Source organism: Triplophysa rosa, linkage group LG1 (assembly GCF_024868665.1).
Source record: "Triplophysa rosa linkage group LG1, Trosa_1v2, whole genome shotgun sequence".
In the NCBI taxonomy this organism is placed as follows: Eukaryota; Metazoa; Chordata; class Actinopteri; order Cypriniformes; family Nemacheilidae; genus Triplophysa; species Triplophysa rosa.
Window position 1 is genome coordinate 12,870,107 of NC_079890.1, and position 17,274 is coordinate 12,887,380.

General features: G+C 40.0%; 1 protein-coding gene across 4 annotated transcripts in view; it reads left to right on the forward strand.

The window, feature by feature from the left end:
* Nucleotides 1-17,106, forward strand: part of shroom4 (shroom family member 4) — a 42,936-nt gene extending 25,830 nt beyond the window's left edge. For 2 of the 4 annotated variants that reach the window (XM_057342115.1, XM_057342124.1), the window contains exons 3-10: nt 6,294-6,452; nt 8,915-11,396; nt 13,157-13,218; nt 13,375-14,022; nt 14,107-14,733; nt 14,873-15,014; nt 15,142-15,414; nt 15,499-17,106. In XM_057342115.1, the coding sequence (XP_057198098.1) occupies nt 6,294-6,452; nt 8,915-11,396; nt 13,157-13,218; nt 13,375-14,022; nt 14,107-14,733; nt 14,873-15,014; nt 15,142-15,414; nt 15,499-15,768 (4,663 nt within the window). In that variant the 3' untranslated portion in view covers nt 15,769-17,106. Of the gene's footprint in view, nt 1-4,862; nt 5,214-6,290; nt 6,453-8,914; nt 11,397-13,156; nt 13,219-13,374; nt 14,023-14,106; nt 14,734-14,872; nt 15,015-15,141; nt 15,415-15,498 lie in introns of those variants that run through there. The other 2 variants (XM_057342141.1, XM_057342132.1) reach the window with 2 other exon arrangements.
* Nucleotides 17,107-17,274: the final 168 nt, after the last annotated feature.

Here is a 17,274-nt window from a genome sequence, read left to right on the forward strand (position 1 = left end):
CCGTGTAGGGGTTGGCGGTATGGCCCTGAAACTCTACCACGGTTATTCCTGGTATTTGTTGCGGTAACGATAAAAAATGCCGATATATCCATATCGACGCCATCCACTGCTGTTTTTTGCATCAAGTGATAGTAGCTGCATGTAGTCTAGACCCTCAGAAAAACAAATATTATCAAAAAGTAAAACTTACCCCAAATCAAACAGCTCCTAAAATATACCTACAGTATTTTTGTAAATATACAATATAATAGAGAGATTCGACTTCAAAAGGTTGTAGTAAAGAAAAGTTAAATCTAAAGCTCAATAAACACATCATGTCATACCTAAAACTGTATATATTCTATTGTTGTGTGGAAACGATCGATCGCATCACGCTGTCAATCACTCTCTCTTGAACTGTGTGAACCTTCTCTTCTCACAGCAACATACACTGAATCTGTCTATGACTCGCGCTACAGAAAGAGAACAGAAACATGCGGATAAAAGATATCTAATTAAATAATCCATGCTTTTATACGCTCATAAACGTATTTAAAATAACGTAATACAAACTCGCATTTGTACTGTATGTAAACAGGCAGCAGTGCTGTGCGCGCTGGGTCGCTTTGAAAGCACATGTGGGCGCGAGCTGCGCACGGGACACTCCGCTCATCCTGTATATAGGCAAGAAATCATATTGTTATAATGTTGGATTAGGTTAAATTGTGTTGAATGTGTAGTTCTCTATGCACAAATGCATAGTAGTGTATTAGCCAATCACATGCTGTTACGTCACTGTACGGGGACAGGTTCAGTTTGTTGTGTTAAGAGAGTGTGCTCGCAGGTTCCGGTGCGGATGGTTGAGAAGAATCCCATCATATCCCATATATACAAGTAAAGTGACTGAAATGATCATCTGTGTTGTGTGCCTCTCTTCACGCCTCCACGGACACACAGAGAACACAAAAAGGGAGTGCATAACAATATTAAACAATTTGCGCACGCGCGCATAACATCTAACGAATGTTTAAATAAATACTTTTAGCCAAACTAAATGTTGTGGTGTAACGTATTATGACTATCAACGAATACTTAAAGACTATCAACGAATACAAACGAATTAAATAAAACGAAAGTGAAACTAAACATTAACTCAGATGCATCTACAGTGCCAACCTAATTTAGAGCTCGTCTTGTAGTGCAAACTCTTTCTCAGCTTCTCATCCGCCCTCCGCTATACCCGTTTTCGCTTCACATATGAGCTGTGAATGGGTCTCACAAAGAAATACGTCATCAACTAGAATTTATCGTTTATATCGCGGGAAGACTAATTCCTATCGTGTGGGGATTTTCTACCGGTATATCGCAAACGATATAATATCGCCCATCCCTAGTTCTGTGTAGTATCACGATGCTGTGCCATGTTCATTGTTTAAATATGCTAAATAAACCAACATTTTATGAATGAAAACATTGTATTTATTAGTAAATTGTATTATACTGTAATATTTTACAGTATTACCACACTTACTTAATGTACACTACAATATTTTGTACTATTATCTGTAGTAATTGGATAAATTGTAGCAAATACTGTAGTATACTTTAATAATTACCATGGTAAGACTAAAAAACTAAATAATTTTAGTAGGGCTGTCACGATTATGAAATTTGGCTGACGATTAATTGTCTAATAAATCATTGCGATTATGACGATTAATTGTCTGTTTTAGAGCTTTGACTTTTAATTCTCATACATTTTTTATTCAGCTTTGAAACGACCATATTGTTCTGAATATAAAGACAATGTTCTTTTTCTTGGAAATACATAGGAAAAGATTGGGTCATCATACTTGAGGTTTAGGCTTTTACGTGTCAATAATACAACCGCCAAATACTTGTAAATTAAGCAAATTGATCAGGAGTGAATTGAAGCCACCATTTAAATGCTGTCAGTCATAGAGAAGCTTCTAGTCTGTTTTTTATCACTTGCAAAACTACAATAAAAGTTTACTTCTATGTTAATGAGACTTTGGTAGATTGGTTTTCACACTGAAATAATATGAAATTGTACTGCAGGTTATTTTTATGGTATATGCTTTAGTTTTTTTTAAAGTGATTGTGTTGTGGTGGTACATTTTACAAGTATTACCATGCTTTAGTTACAATATATACACTAAAATATGCAATATGCAGATGCACTACAGCTCCCCCTAGTGTCTTCTATAGAGATGTGCAATAATTGCGATGATCTGAAACCATCGCGATGAGGTCAAACAATCGCGATGAGACGGTTATTTAATAATCGTGACAGCCCTAAATTTTAGTAATGTTTGCTATATTACATAATAAAGTACACTAGAACATTTTTACGTGGGAACTAATTCAAATGTGCGACATATTTCATTTATACAGCATTTATACAACAAATGTTAGGCTTGCTTTTAAATGTGAAACTAAAACAGCCAGTAGGGTATTTTGAAGCTTTAGCATCGCGATGCTACTGTATCACTGGTAAACCATGTCACCCTATCCCACAGTAAGAGAGAGACGCCTGCTTAGAGAAAACTTTGATGGAATAATGCAAGAAGACAAAAGAGAGAGGAAGGGACTTTACAGTATTGAACAGAGGACATGGACAACTGACTCATGTATGTGTGTCACCAAACATTCCTCACAAATGTCACAATAAACACTGACATCACATCTTGTGATGTCATCAGTTATTTTAAACACATCCTCCGCGCACAGTTCCTTTAAAAAATTGAAAGTATATTTTACATGCTAGTATAGTACAAAGCATGGCCGTAGCCAGGATTTGAAAATGAGTGACGTCCATGGTGGTGGGGTGTCAATAATTTTACCTAATATTACCAATACAGTGGAGTAGGAGTACTTTCTTAAAGTGACAGGACTAATCTGTGGTCCATATAGGCACATAACCAATCTGTGGAGCCAGAATTCTTGCTGGTTGGTAGGTGATCAAAAACTTATTTCACTGACTGAAATGCAAATCAATTTATAACAATTATATATCATTTTTCCCCCTGATTTTTTTAATATTTTGTCTCTATCCGTTAAAATAAACCTACCATAAAAATTATAGACCCTTTATTTCTTTGTAAGCAGGCAAACTTACAAAATCAGCAGGGGATCAAATAATTATTTCCCTCACTGTATATGCTAAAAAAAACACTTTAGGAATTTATACCTATAAACAGGGCTTGATACTGTGGCTAGCGGTTTTCCAAAATGACTAACTGATCCTTCTACCCGCGGGTCTCGAATTCGCGTCTGTCCGGTATGGGAGACGAGCGCTCTAACGAAGAGGCTAAGCGTCTGTCGCTAGAGCAACCCTTGAAGTCGGGAGTCAAGTTTCCTTGCACAGCTCTCTCTCACTGGTCTCTGTTACACTAGCCACCCAGCATTTTCACTGTCAACATTTTTTTTAGGGGAAAATGATTTTATATGACTAAAGTTGACAATGGCATGCTGAGAGATCATGCGTTGAAAAACATGCCCAAAATAAAAATGAAAATGTTCCAATACGCAACTCCCCACTGTATTTACTTCCTAAAGTATGTCATTACGTGAAAGCGGGTATGCAAGTGTGTCATTACGGTTATGCAGTGCAGAGATTGCATACCCACGCATGCACTCACTTGCAACTCTTTCAATCGGATGACGGCGCCAGCCTCTCGCATCAAGTGAAATGAATCCACCTTTTACACCACGGACAGTAAACAACTTTGTAAACGTTATAGTCTGAATTATATACGTGTAACGCAGACACTCAGAAGAGCTTTAACCTGCTGAATATTCATTCAGAGCTTCACATTTTATTTTTCAATATGAAAAATGACAGAGGTCCTGACGTCGGTGACCTCATAGCTGGCTACACCCATGGTACAAAGTACTTATTTAAGACACCGACCTATCCACAATTATTTCAGATAACTGTAATTATTGCACATGAAGACACTGGAGAGATTAATGACGGTGTATAGTTTCAGAAGACACAAGGCAACAGATTTAAAGGTTACTTCTACAGATGGATGAGCGAATTAATATATAAATGTACCGTATGTCCATTAGTGGGAGATTGTAAGCAGTCACGATGTGTTTCTGCACATGATTAATCATGTTCACAACATTTTCTTTTATGAGTTTTTCTGTTATTTTCAGTGTTGTGACTGTTAGTCACATTGACCCCATTTTGACTTTCATTAGCTGTTCTGATTAGAACAACGAGAACGAAAGCTGTTTATTAAGCACGGCTGATATGAATTAAACTTTATTTTACTAGCCTCTCTCTCTCTCTCTCTCTCTCTCTCTCTCTCTCTCTCTCTCGCTCTGTCAGCTTTTGTTGTGCTTTCAGCACTGTTAAAAAGAGCATAAAAACAAAACCTGGCTGAATGCCACATCAACGGTGTATCGTTTCAATCATTTTGTTTTATTCAACCGCTTCGTTTCCCATTTTTCTGCTTACCAGATTCTGTATATTTTCCCATATATCCTCTTTCTCTCTCTCCACCCCCTCACTCGCTCACCACTGCTGGCCGAAATCGACTGCTCTCCCAGGGAGACAGGAAGCGGCCCTCACATTTTTCCCCATTCAAACAATAATAGGAGAGAATGCTAGCTATTATTTTAGCGGTGGCTTGCCACTTTATCTCCCCAAACATTGTTTCCTCTTCGTCTGAGCACCGCTTCCTCTCCGCCTAATGTCATTAGAGAGAGTGAGTGGGATGTGTGTAAGTGAGAGAGAATGTGCCCTATAAAGGAGTTTAGTGGACTGAATGTTTGGTCTTTGGTTGTGACTTAAAATATAGAGAGAGAGAGAGAGAGAGAGAGAGAGAGAGAGAGAGAGAGAGAGAGAGAGAGAGAGAGAGAGAGAGAGAGAGAGAGAGAGAGAGAGCTGATGTTTAAGAGGGGAAGTGGGGGAGTATTTGTCTGTTCATTTTTTCCTGGACTAGGAATCTGGTCAAAGCCTCAGGCGGCCTCATCACCACTAAATGACTGCCAACCTTCACTCATATGACCGCTGAAGCTGTTAGGGTCCTGATAAAAACTGACCACTCAGAGCGCAGACAGACCTTATAGTTTCTAAAGAGGGTTATTTCCTGACGGTTTAAGCCTGATCTTCACCTTGAACCTGAAGCTAACCATCTATCAACAGTCTTGGATTGGATTTATCTGACATTTTTTGTCTCTGTGAGAACATCTGGAGTGTTGTGAGTATCTCTACATGTTTTGAATTGTAAAGAAACAGAAAAGCAGAGGTCGAAGTTTAGGCACCAGTAGTTGTTTCAGCCTGCTTCACTGGCTTTTTTGTTGGGTGTTTTGATAGGAACAGTAGATATTTTCTAGTAAACTTGGGGTTACTGTACGGATTTTGGGGAATTTTGTAAAGTAAAGTAAAGCAGGGGTTTAATTCTATTCCATAATGTACACTTGTGGAGTTTTTTTAAGAAAACATGTTTAGTTTTGCTTCGGTTTTACAATATATTAACCTCTATTTATTGAATATTTTATGCTTATGTAGTAATGGAACTTCATTATTTTACACTTTTACATTTTATCTCATGTTATATTAGAAGAAATATTCCACAAAAAAGAAACTACTATGAGGTAAAACTACTATTAAATAGCTAATCAAAACCAATAGAGGTAGAACTGTTTATTTTAATATTCTTCATTTATCTTTTTTTGAAACTGAAAGCCTCCTACTTTCTTCGTCATACCAGTAGATTGTTCTTCCTAATATTGCTTTTTGGACACATTTGCATAGTTGGATGCAAATAGTTGGACACATAGTTGCTTGTTTGAGTTTTTTTTTCACTTCGCTCCTCAAGGTTAAAATTGTTATTAGTGAGATGATAAGCCTTTCATTCCCCTAGGAACTATATTGTCATCTGGAACATTTGGGAATATTTCACTCTTGTCAATGAAAATGATGGGAATTTGAGCTTTGTTATGTGAGTGGTGTTGTTTTATAAATTAATAGGCCATTTTTGCTGGACATTTCGAAGAAGGAAGCTCGATACCCTCGTTTTAGTAAACCAGTAAATGGCAGATATGAAATTGTTCCAGATGGCAACTTCGAACAGATTTCCCTTGATCACTTACTGCGTTTATCAAGACTGACTCTGCTTTGGGAATATAGGGCCTTCTCCCAACTGCTTAATACTGTGGTTTCCAGATTGTGGTTTCTTCTTGTCAGTAATTGATGCTTGTGAATGTTTGGTTGATTTTAAACATCCCGCACTGTTCAGTCTCTCTGACTTCATGTTGGTTATTGTGTCTTTGAGCAGACGCACTGTACCGCTGATCCGTCCCCACTCTTGGCACCTGGCGAAGCTGTCAGAGGGACCCTGCACCACGGGCACCGGTGACAACTCCGATGGCCCGCCGGCTATGCAGCTCCATCTCACACCTTTCAGTGTACCCTGGCACTCTGGAGGTGAAAACAGGTCGGTTAAATACTCACTACACACGTGAAATAAACGGTATGCTTTTGAACTACAGTGTTTCCCCTAGGTTTACGGCTTTGGGGGGGGCTGCGATCTCTATAGTTTTTTTGCGGCGGAGGTCCGGACAATACTTTTTTTAATAGATAATGTTAAATCAATCAATCTAATGTTTTATCAGGCCATTTACTTTATATTCTGATAGCCACATTGTGTATGAAACATAGAAGGTCTGGTAACTGCGAAAATGTGTTGTAGGCTGTGGTGCTGAAGCGAAGTCCCAGTGGTCTATTTTAATATTTAAAAAACTACTGACAACAAAATGTAACAACTGAAATAAATATATCATGAGCAGGAGTACTTACAAAGTTACTAACATCCTTTCCATGCCATTCATACTAGAACTGATTCTAAATATTCTTTCCAATTAAAACATGATTCACAATGAAATGCTCTTAACATGCTGATTATTTATGCTATTAATATCATGAACGCTATATGTAGATACAAGGCGTTATGTTTTATAATCTGTCACAAACCTATATAGCAAACAGTAAACTGACTGACAGCTAAAAATACTTGCATTTTTGTTTACTTAAGCGTTACAGAAAAAGTGTCCATTTATTTACCTGCTCTTGGTGTCTGCAGGTCTTTATATGCGACGCGTCTTTGGCTGGAGAAGCAGCGCTCACGGAAAGGGTTCAAATGAAGCGCATTTGGCGCTAAATAAAGATATTAGAGGATATAGCGGCAAAATATAATCAACATAAATGTCCCTGAGTGCACGTGATGTGTACATCTCAATTTAAACCACAGAAATAGTCAGATTTTTTTAATGGTTCATTATGTCTTGCGGTCCGGATGGAACGAAGGATAAACTGGGTGAAAACCTGTCATCCGGTGGTAACTGGACTGGGCATGCGTATTTTCACCACCATGGGAGCGTTTAAAAACGCAATTTTTTCAGGTGGTTGACGCAACATATTTTCCCACATACGCTCTCTGTCCGCTGGTGAATGTGTGTGTGCGCGCGCATCGGGTCGGAACTCGATACAGAGAGCAGAGGAGAATTGTAAAGGTGCGACCACGTAGAAACAGAAAATACATGCCGCCATGTAAATAAGATAAATAACATAATGCTATTTAGTTTGTTTAGTACGAGAACAAGGTATAGACATGTTATATAGGAAAGGTAATCTTAAATGACTTCTCTTGTGATCTAACGCTACATAAAAAATTAAATGAACTTGACCTTCAAGGGGGTAATGGTAGGGGAAACACTGAACTAGTTCGAGTTCTGAGTTTTACATTTATGCAGACACCGTTTGGACTCTTTACACTAATAGCTTTAACAGATCTTTGTATGTGTGAGAGAGAGGGTAAGCGATGGAACCCATTGTTGGAGTAGGGAATTTTGCTTCCAGCAAGTTTCACAAGGAAAACAATCAGCAGGAAGCTGATGATCTCACATCTTATGTCAACAAATTCCTTACCGGATGCCACCACTATTTTCAGACCCATGATTCAAACAGATCACCAATAAAGAGACCAGAACACACATATCTTTAACGTTTAACTTATGTTAGATATTTGTGGTGGATTAGAGCAGCATACTCGTATCATGGAATAAAGGGCATAGTATTGTTGAAGTTTATATCCAGTATAGTAGTGCCCAAAAGTAATGTCCAGCGGTATATTTGTACAATATTTGCTTTTAATGCCCCCTCAGGTTAGATAAACCATTGAAATATTACAGTAGGTGTATGATAAAACACTGAACTTTTAAGATATTTATTGAACACAATTATTCCTGTTTTTCACACTAACATCTAATATGTGAATCCTCCTCCCTATCTGCCTATTTTATTGTATAGATATAATGTTACAATCAGACCCGGTACTAGGCTGGCTCGACTGGGGGTCAATTGCATATTCTGGTTGGGCAGATATACAGTATAATCGAAGTTCATGCTATGCATCATGTTTACATTTTTCTGTCATTGTTTAATAGATAATACAAATAAGTATTTAATTTTTTATTATTTTAATTGTCTGCTGGGTAATTTTGGAGGCGCTCCCGGCCCTGGTTACAATGATGGTGAAATGTTCAGACATGTTCTGTATGAAGTGGCGGGTGATGGGATTGGGATGGGACTAGAATTGATGGTGATTTCCCTGTGGAAGTGTAACTTCTCACTTGCGTTCTTCCTCCAAGGGTGGAGCGGCTTTATGCTTCTACTCAATCACTAAAGGATTTTACAATCCAGATTTCCTTAATGTAATCCAAATATTTATAAACACAGCCCTGTGCACTTTCCTTAATTTAATACTGACATTCCACGCTGATAATAGATTGTAAATTCTTTCTGGTTTTATCACTATGCTTTTCTCAAGGACTTTTTAAAAATGTCCTGAAATTTGTCCCGCCTTGTTCCTCACTTCTGCTTCTTTGTTTTGTTGTGCAGTGAGCTGTCCATGCAGTGGGGTCATATCTCCAGGCACTACAGCACAGACCGCAGCAGCTCAATAGGGAGTATGGAGAGTCTAGAGAATCCTCCTCACCAGGGATACTATGACAGTCAGCTCTCACCCATCGATCCGGTCATCTTCAACAACAAACGTGACTCCGCTTACAGCTCCTTCTCCGCCAGCTCTAACACATCTGATTATACGGTCCCGGTCAAACCTGAGGAGACCAACTCAATGGACAACCTTCTTCAGGGTCTGGGTTCCTCTAGCAGGTATCCAGACAGAGGCCAACATTCGGCCGCTAGAAACTTACAGGAAGAATGTGAAAGTCTTAAATCAAAGATACTGTCTCAGAGGCCCAAAGCTAAGGTTCGGCCGTCCTCCTACGGTTGCGAAGAGGAGCGAGGTGCACCACCTCAGCCACCCATGAGGAGGGATAGTTTCAGGGCTACCAGGAGCCAATCAGGTGTGGAAGATAAGCGATGTGTGTCTGCACCTGTTGGCATTCCGAGTCTGGACAGCTGCATGGTTGAAGATCAACCTCCAATCCAGGAAGTGTTGACTGGCGATGTTTATTTGAATGGAAAACAAGACAGCGAACAAGGGAGCAGATTAGAACCGTATTATACCTTCAACTCTCAAAGAAAATCAGGTAGAGAGAGTGAGAAAAAACACTCAGAGGACCAATCAAAATCTGTAGAGAATACCTCTTTGGAAAGGAACATAGATGAAGACTTAGCTACCCAGCCAGCCATGCACAGACACAGTGCCCCTGAGAAACTTCTAGACCCTCAGCTATGTATGATGAATCACTCCAGTGACAGAAGTGACCACTCCACATCTCCCACATGCCAGTGGTCACAGTCTCCTCTGTATCTCAATGAGATCGTCCCAGATACGGCCCAGGGTAAGTGGGGAGCAAGTAGGTGTTCCACACCAGGTTCACTAGCAACTTCAGAACCTGAGGATCCCAGGTTAGATGAAGAAACGCTTGATTGTGGACAGAATGCGTGGCTGCAGTCTGAAAATCATACGGGGAATAGGTTCTCTGAGCATACAGTTCGTGTGGACACCCACCCGGATGAGACCCGTAGAGGAGAAGTGCAGGCAGATGATGGCAAGGACACAAAGCAGTCCTCGAAGAGGCAGTTCCGCAACTCTAAATCACGCCGTAGAAGTGAACGTTTTGCCACCAACCTGCGAAATGAGATCCAGAGGAAGAAGGCTCAGCTTCATAAAAGTAGAAACTCTGGTGGTTGCGATGAGGAGACAGTGGAGGAGGAGGTTACAGATCTTCATACGGAGGTAGTCGTCCCTTTAGAAAAGAGAGAAAATCAACAGAGAGCACAAACCTTTACAAGTCCAGACCCTCCAACAGCACCTGTGCAAACATCCAAACCAACACCTCTGCAAGTTCCAGTACATGATACCACACATGCTGAAGAACATTCCAGAACAAGGCCTGTGAGTTATCAAACTTCTCAGACACAAACCCAGATCTCTGAACGTAACAGACAAGCGTGTGTACATGTAGTGGAGGAGTCAACACCTGCAGGCAAACCACGGCGATGGCGCTGGACGCTAGAACGCAAGCTTCAACCAGAAACCCCACCGGCCAACCAGCAGCCCACAGAGAGTAAGAATAAAGAAGCGACCGGACAGATGTGTTCTGGAAAAGCAGGGACGTTGAGAGGAAGAACAAGTTCCTCTAGTGGTCGTTTAGGTCGATCAGACGAGTCCGACATTCCCCCCTTTGCGGACCGCAGGAGGTTTTTTGAGGAAACTAGCAGGAAGTTGAGTCAGTCTGTAACAAACTTATCAGGCTTGACGAGTCAAAACCAGAGACCAGACAAGCCAAGACAGAACCATCCATCCTCACCTGAGCCACTTGAGTCAGGGCCCACTAACCTAGGCCGACGGAGATTCTCGTACCAGGGTGTGGTCCAAGATGGAACCTACATCCACTCACTGGACACCAGCAGTCAGATTATGCGGGAACAGAACGACCAAGACGTTATGAGAGAGGTGTTGATAGAAAGAGAGGAGAAAGTGAGGGAGAAGGAACGAGAGCAAGAGAGAATTAAGGAGCAAGAGAAGCTTCGAGAACAAGCGAGGGAGATAGAAAGATTAAGTAGAGAAAGGGAGAAAGAGCAACAAAGACTTCAAGAATGGGAAGAGACGCAGAGACTGCTACAGAGAGGGAAAGAATGGGAGTCAGAGAGAGACACGGTTCAGTCAGAACACAGTATTAGCAGCAACATGGTTTCTCACTCTTCATCTCATGATGTCTATCGGAAGCAGCCATCCGGTACACAAGTCCCTTCCTCCCACCAGCTGTCAGAGCATTACTATAGCAACACTGCCACCAATGTCCAAAAGCACTGCTCAGCATTCCAGCCTGTGATTGGCCAGCATAATCCGTATGACGGCTACCACGGAAAACCAGCCTACAAGACCAGGAGCTACATCCCAACAGAGGTAAGACGAAGGGAATTAAGCATTGTCTGTTATCTGAAATAGCTTTTCAAACTCAGGGCTCATTTTACTATCAACCCATTGCACCATAGACAAATGCCAGATTTTCATACCACTGTGTAGTTACCACAAAAACATTTATGAAAATGTAAACACTGTGTGTGTTGGAAGTGATATGTTGGACATGGAAGGAATTTTAGTGCACTTAGTAAGCCTTCGTTTCAAAATGCAGTAAACCAAAATTATTCATTTTTTTATTTTATTATGTAGCGTTTTTGTTCATTGATATATACAGTATATATATATATATATATATATATACAGGTGCTGGTCATATAATTAGAATATCATCAAAAAGTTGATTTATTTCACTAATTCCATTCAAAAAGTGAAACTTGTATATTATATTCATTCATTACACACAGACTGATATATTTCAAATGTTTATTTCTTTTAATTTGATGATTATAACTGACAACTAATGAAAATCCCAAATTCAGTATCTCAGAAAATTAGAATATTACTTAAGACCAATACAAAGAAAGGATTTTTAGAAATCTTGGCCAACTGAAAAGTATGAACATGAAAAGTATGAGCATGTACAGCACTCAATACTTAGTTGGGGCTCCTTTTGCCTGAATTACTGCAGCAATGCGGCGTGGCATGGAGTCGATCAGTCTGTGGCACTGCTCAGGTGTTATGAGAGCCCAGGTTGCTCTGATAGTAGCCTTCAGCTCTTCTGCATTGTTGGGTCTGGCATATCGCATCTTCCTCTTCACAATACCCCGTAGATTTTCTATGGGGTTAAGGTCAGGTGAGTTTGCTGGCCAATTAAGAACAGGGATACCATGGTCCTTAAACCAGGTACTGGTAGCTTTGGCACTGTGTGCAGGTGCCAAGTCCTGTTGGAAAATGAAATATGCATCTCCATAAAGTTGGTCAACAGCAGGAAGCATCAGCATTTGAAATATATCAGTCTGTGTGTAATGAATGAATATAATATACAAGTTTCACTTTTTGAATGGAATTAGTTAAATAAATAAACTTTTTGATGATATTCTAATTATATGACCAGCACCTGTATATTCTTTTACACCTGAGCTGTCATTGTTAAGAAATTTTGGTGTGGTGCCATATACAGTAGATTACAAAAATATATAAGATGGCTAGACCGGTATAAAATGGCTAAAATGTAACAAAAACGTGTGCATGTTGTTTTAGCAGTTGCCACTACATAAAAAACTGAATGTTCACATGGATAAAGACAAAGTAATTGCAAAGTAACTCTTAAAAAAGTTCTTAAAGAAGCTCTTTTAAATCAACCATTGTCTTGGGTATTTTTAGGCCTTTTATATTGATGGTGTAGGTGTTTAATTTTTTCCTGTAAATGTATATATATTTAAAATATCCTTTGGAACAATCATTATTTGTGTGTACTTTAAGAAGCTGTAGCATTTGAAGATGGTGATGTCATCTTAGCATTTTAACATCTGTGCTATCATTTAAATGGATTGTGTAACATTTGTTGAAATCCTATAGGTAAGAAAAAAATTATGGTCAGATTATACTACAGTATATGCTAAATAATTAGTGTGTAAAAATGCCACGAGTTAAATTCCCACTGTCAAAATAAATAAAAGAAATTTAATTAAAAAAAATCATTGCTTTGGCCATACAGCATAAATAAATGAAAGGAAGCATTTTAATAGACAGAGCACATCCTTTTATTCAACTTCGTTTTTACATTTTACTTTTTTCTCCAGGCCCATCCGGTACGGGAACAGGAACAAACAAAACTAAACAGGAAATTCAGTCTGACAGAGAGGTAAAGTGTCTGTTTTTAACTGTCCAAATAGACTGTTTCATTGGTTAAGAACAATTAGAAAATACAATTAATAGCGTATAATAACCCCTCATAGTAGAACTTCACATCAAAGTTTAAGAAGCATTAATAATATTTGTCTTCTTTCCTGTTCTCCAGAGACTACAGGTACAGGACGGCAGAGGGTGATGTTGTTCCTGCCTATGCTGGTCGAAGCAGTCACAGGGTAGCCGTTGAAAGCGCCGAGGAGCATCCTGCATTATTTTCACCCCTTAGAAACCGTGCCATGTCAGAAAATGACATCCGTGTGGAGACACAACACCCAAATCACATTCCCAACACCAGTGTCAGCAGAATGCGTGCGTCCACTCTTGGCGACCTGGATGAGAATAGAGTAGGTATAGGTGAAGTAAAAAAGAAAAAAGGACCACCACCTCCTCGTCCGCCACCTCCAAAATGGGAGCAGTTCCACAAGAGGCGAGCATCCCACCACAACCTCTTCACCTCCCCTCCACTCTATTCCTCCCCCTCTTCCTCTCCACCTTGGCCACAGCAGTGCCCACCCTGTCCCCCTAGTGTTCCTAAAATTACACGTCAGCGTTCCTATAGTCTTCCTCCTAGAGACGTTTCCGAGAACCATCACTGCTGCTGTCAGGAATACTCCGTAGCTCCACCCAGCCCTGCCTGTACAGGCCGCACTTTTAAACCTGTTGCCCTGTCTCCAAGGGAGAGAGACGTGTCACCTCAGAATTGTGACACGAGAAGAGAGTTTATTCAACCTTCAGCGCAAGCGGAGCCATGCACAAGGTACATGCAGACGTATAATAAAGAACAATATAGAGTTAGTGTCTGTGTAAAATGTTGATGAAATATTTTTCTGTTTGATTTCAGAATTCCTGCCCATACTTCTGTCGTGCCAAAACATGAGCCTAGATCCACATTGGTAAAACCCAACTTTCATGAGCACCAAGCAGACTGGGATAGGTGTCATCCTCACCCTTTTGCTACACAAACCGCTACAAGATCTCTTGAAGTACCAGAAAACAGCTCATCAGCTGTACCCGTGTCTCCAGAATCCTACTTCTCCATGAACAACTACCACCAGCAAGCTGGCTTTCCTGGTGCAGCTCCCAAACTCCATAATGTTTCCTCTCACGGTCCATCTGGTGCTGGCGACAGAAACTTTCCCATAGAGACAGACATAGATGAGATCTCTGAGAATGAACGTGCCGGAGAAGTTGACACGCGGGAAACGGACGAAAAGATGGAGATGCAGGGTTTTGCCCGACCAGTTATTGTGTTGGAAACAGACCTTGACAACATGCCGGCAGAAGAGGCTCCATCAACAAGAATTACAAGAGGGCACAGGGGTTCCCTGGTGAATTCCATTCTGGAGGAGGAGTATGGAGTATCTAGAAAACATCTGATAGGAGATTTATTTCCTCAGAGTGTGAAGACAGAAATGAGTGGAGAGAGCTGGCGAGGAGGCTACCCTATGAGTGGAGGCTCTCTGGAGAGGTAATACAACTATTATTTGAGAAGATTCTTTGTTCTTTATATGTATTATATATGTGACATTTGTTTGAAAGTCTTATTCAACCCTCACAAAACCAAGCCATCTTCATTATCAATAACAATATCCATGCCTCCTTTCTAGGCCTTCTAGACTGGGAACATCCACAACTCAAGTCCCACGGTCGACCTGTTATGACACATTACCTGAGAACTCCCAATTTCTTGCCAGGATGAGAGAGATCTCTGAAAGGAAAGAGGAGGAAGAAGAAGAACTTAATTATAAGGTGATAGTTGTCACTTTTTACACTAAAATGTTATTGTTGTGGTTACATTTGCAAAGCTCACATCATCCTAGCCTACTTGTGCCTACGTGTATCTTCACATCCTCACCGTGATCGAACATATTTACAGAAGCAGCTGATGGAGAGCCTTTATAAAAAGCTGGGTGTTCTCCGCGAGGCACAGAGGGGTCTTCAGGAGGACATACGGGCCAACGCTCAGCTGGGAGAAGAGGTGGAGAGCCTGGTTCTTGCTATCTGTAAGCCCAATGAGGTGGACAAGTACCGCATGTTCATTGGTGACCTGGACAAGGTGACCAGCCTGTTGCTGTCTCTTTCTGGAAGGCTTCTACGGGTGGAAAGCGCCCTGGACTGTGTCGATCCAGAGACTGGTCACCACGAGAGGGTAAGAGAGATGGTGTATTATAAATTTGTTCCTTACTATTTAAGCCAAAAATCATGCTCATGCTCTTTCACTTGCCACTTCTAGCTACAACTTCTGGAGAAGAAAAAGCAGCTGTTGGTGCAGATGGGAGAGGCTCAGGAGCTCAAGGAACACGTGGACCGACGTGAGCAGGCTGTCGGCCAGGTCCTGGGTCGCTGCCTGACACCAGAACAGATGCGTGACTACGGTCACTTCGTGAAGATGAAAGCGGCTCTACTGGTAGAACAGAGGCAACTGGAGGACAAGATCAGGCTTGGGGAGGAGCAGCTCAGAGGACTTCGAGAGAGCCTGGGCCTGGGGTACGGCCATTACTGACGCTAGGTTTGATTGATAGATGTTATTTTAACCTGACTGTGTATGTCTGTGTGTTAGAAACTGAAATGGCTTTGCAATATGTACAGCGAAATGTTCCCAAAAATGGACATTATAATGGTTTGAGGTTTGCATTTGGTGAAACGCAATTACTGAAGACTGAACTCAGTTCAACGTGAAAACAATACACTACATGTACTTGAGGTGGTCATTTAGGACTTCACCGCCGCTGCACTAATAGCGGCCGGAATGTTTTTTGCGCTTACACAAGTTAACCTCAGACGCTTGTTTAAACCACCAAAGAACATATTGTATGTGTGCACATACACTGCTCTTTGAAAACAGCAGGGAGATTGTGCTCGCCTTTATTTATTTATGTGTGAATATATTTTCACACATATGATTTCTTAGTAAATAATATAGAAATTTAAATAATAAGTTAAGGGGTTCATTTATAATTTACACTACCGTTGTACCAACCGGCTTATTGTAAATCTCATTAAAAAATGTTTTGTTTTGTAAAGAATTGGTATGTACATTGGGTAAGTGTACATAGTGGAAGTTTCATTCCGTCATAACTGGAACTTTTCTTAAATGAAACATTGTGGTCTGTTATTTGTTTGTTTGTGAGGCACCCAGTTTTATACTCATTTGTTCATATTCAATATGCCTTATTGTGTTTGCTAAACTTTTCTCAGATCATTTTTGTTACCAAAGATTGAGTTTGAGGAATGTCTTAAATACCAGCCTTACTTTACCAAAAACCTAATATGGTGTTAACAGTAGTAGAATTTTGAAGCTTGTTAATGGACATTGCAGTTAATTTACTGTAAATATGGTGAATGTTTTTTTTTTCAGTTAAATGAGATGCACTGTGTATAACTTAATGTGTCTTACACATCGACGCAACAATGTTTGGGACAAATGCTACTCGATTTTCTTTTCCTTCTTATTAGAAACTGAACACTAGTCAAGAGGAAAGAGAATGCTGCTTTAATAATCATTACTTGCCTTAAAGTTCTTACATTGTTTCCCCCCTGCAAAACAATCTGAAGTAAATGTGTTTGTATTTGAAGGGCTTCCATATTTTTACAGGCAAAAAAGGAATACATGTTTGTATTTGTATTACAGCTGCAAGTTGTCAATAAGGCTTGCTTTTGTTTGCTTAAGGTGTGTAAACCTTATAGTTTATTTACTATAAAGTACTTGTTCATTCTGTTGTATCATACATGGTAAATAGGTCAGGGAGGAGATGAAAGAAAATATGTGGTTTATTGCTCATTTTCCTTTTTTGTGTGATTAAAACATAAATTGTTTACCATTAAAAGTATTTTTTCTGAAGTTGTATTGGGTAGTTTCATGAAGACTGGCATGCTATTGTGTATTCCATTTAAAACTATTTAAAGAGCATTCTGTTAATTATTTTATACTTATGCATACATAAAATACAACTATTATTGATAAGAAATTATTTGTCAATACCAAACTCTGAAGGAACGGGGAGGTTTA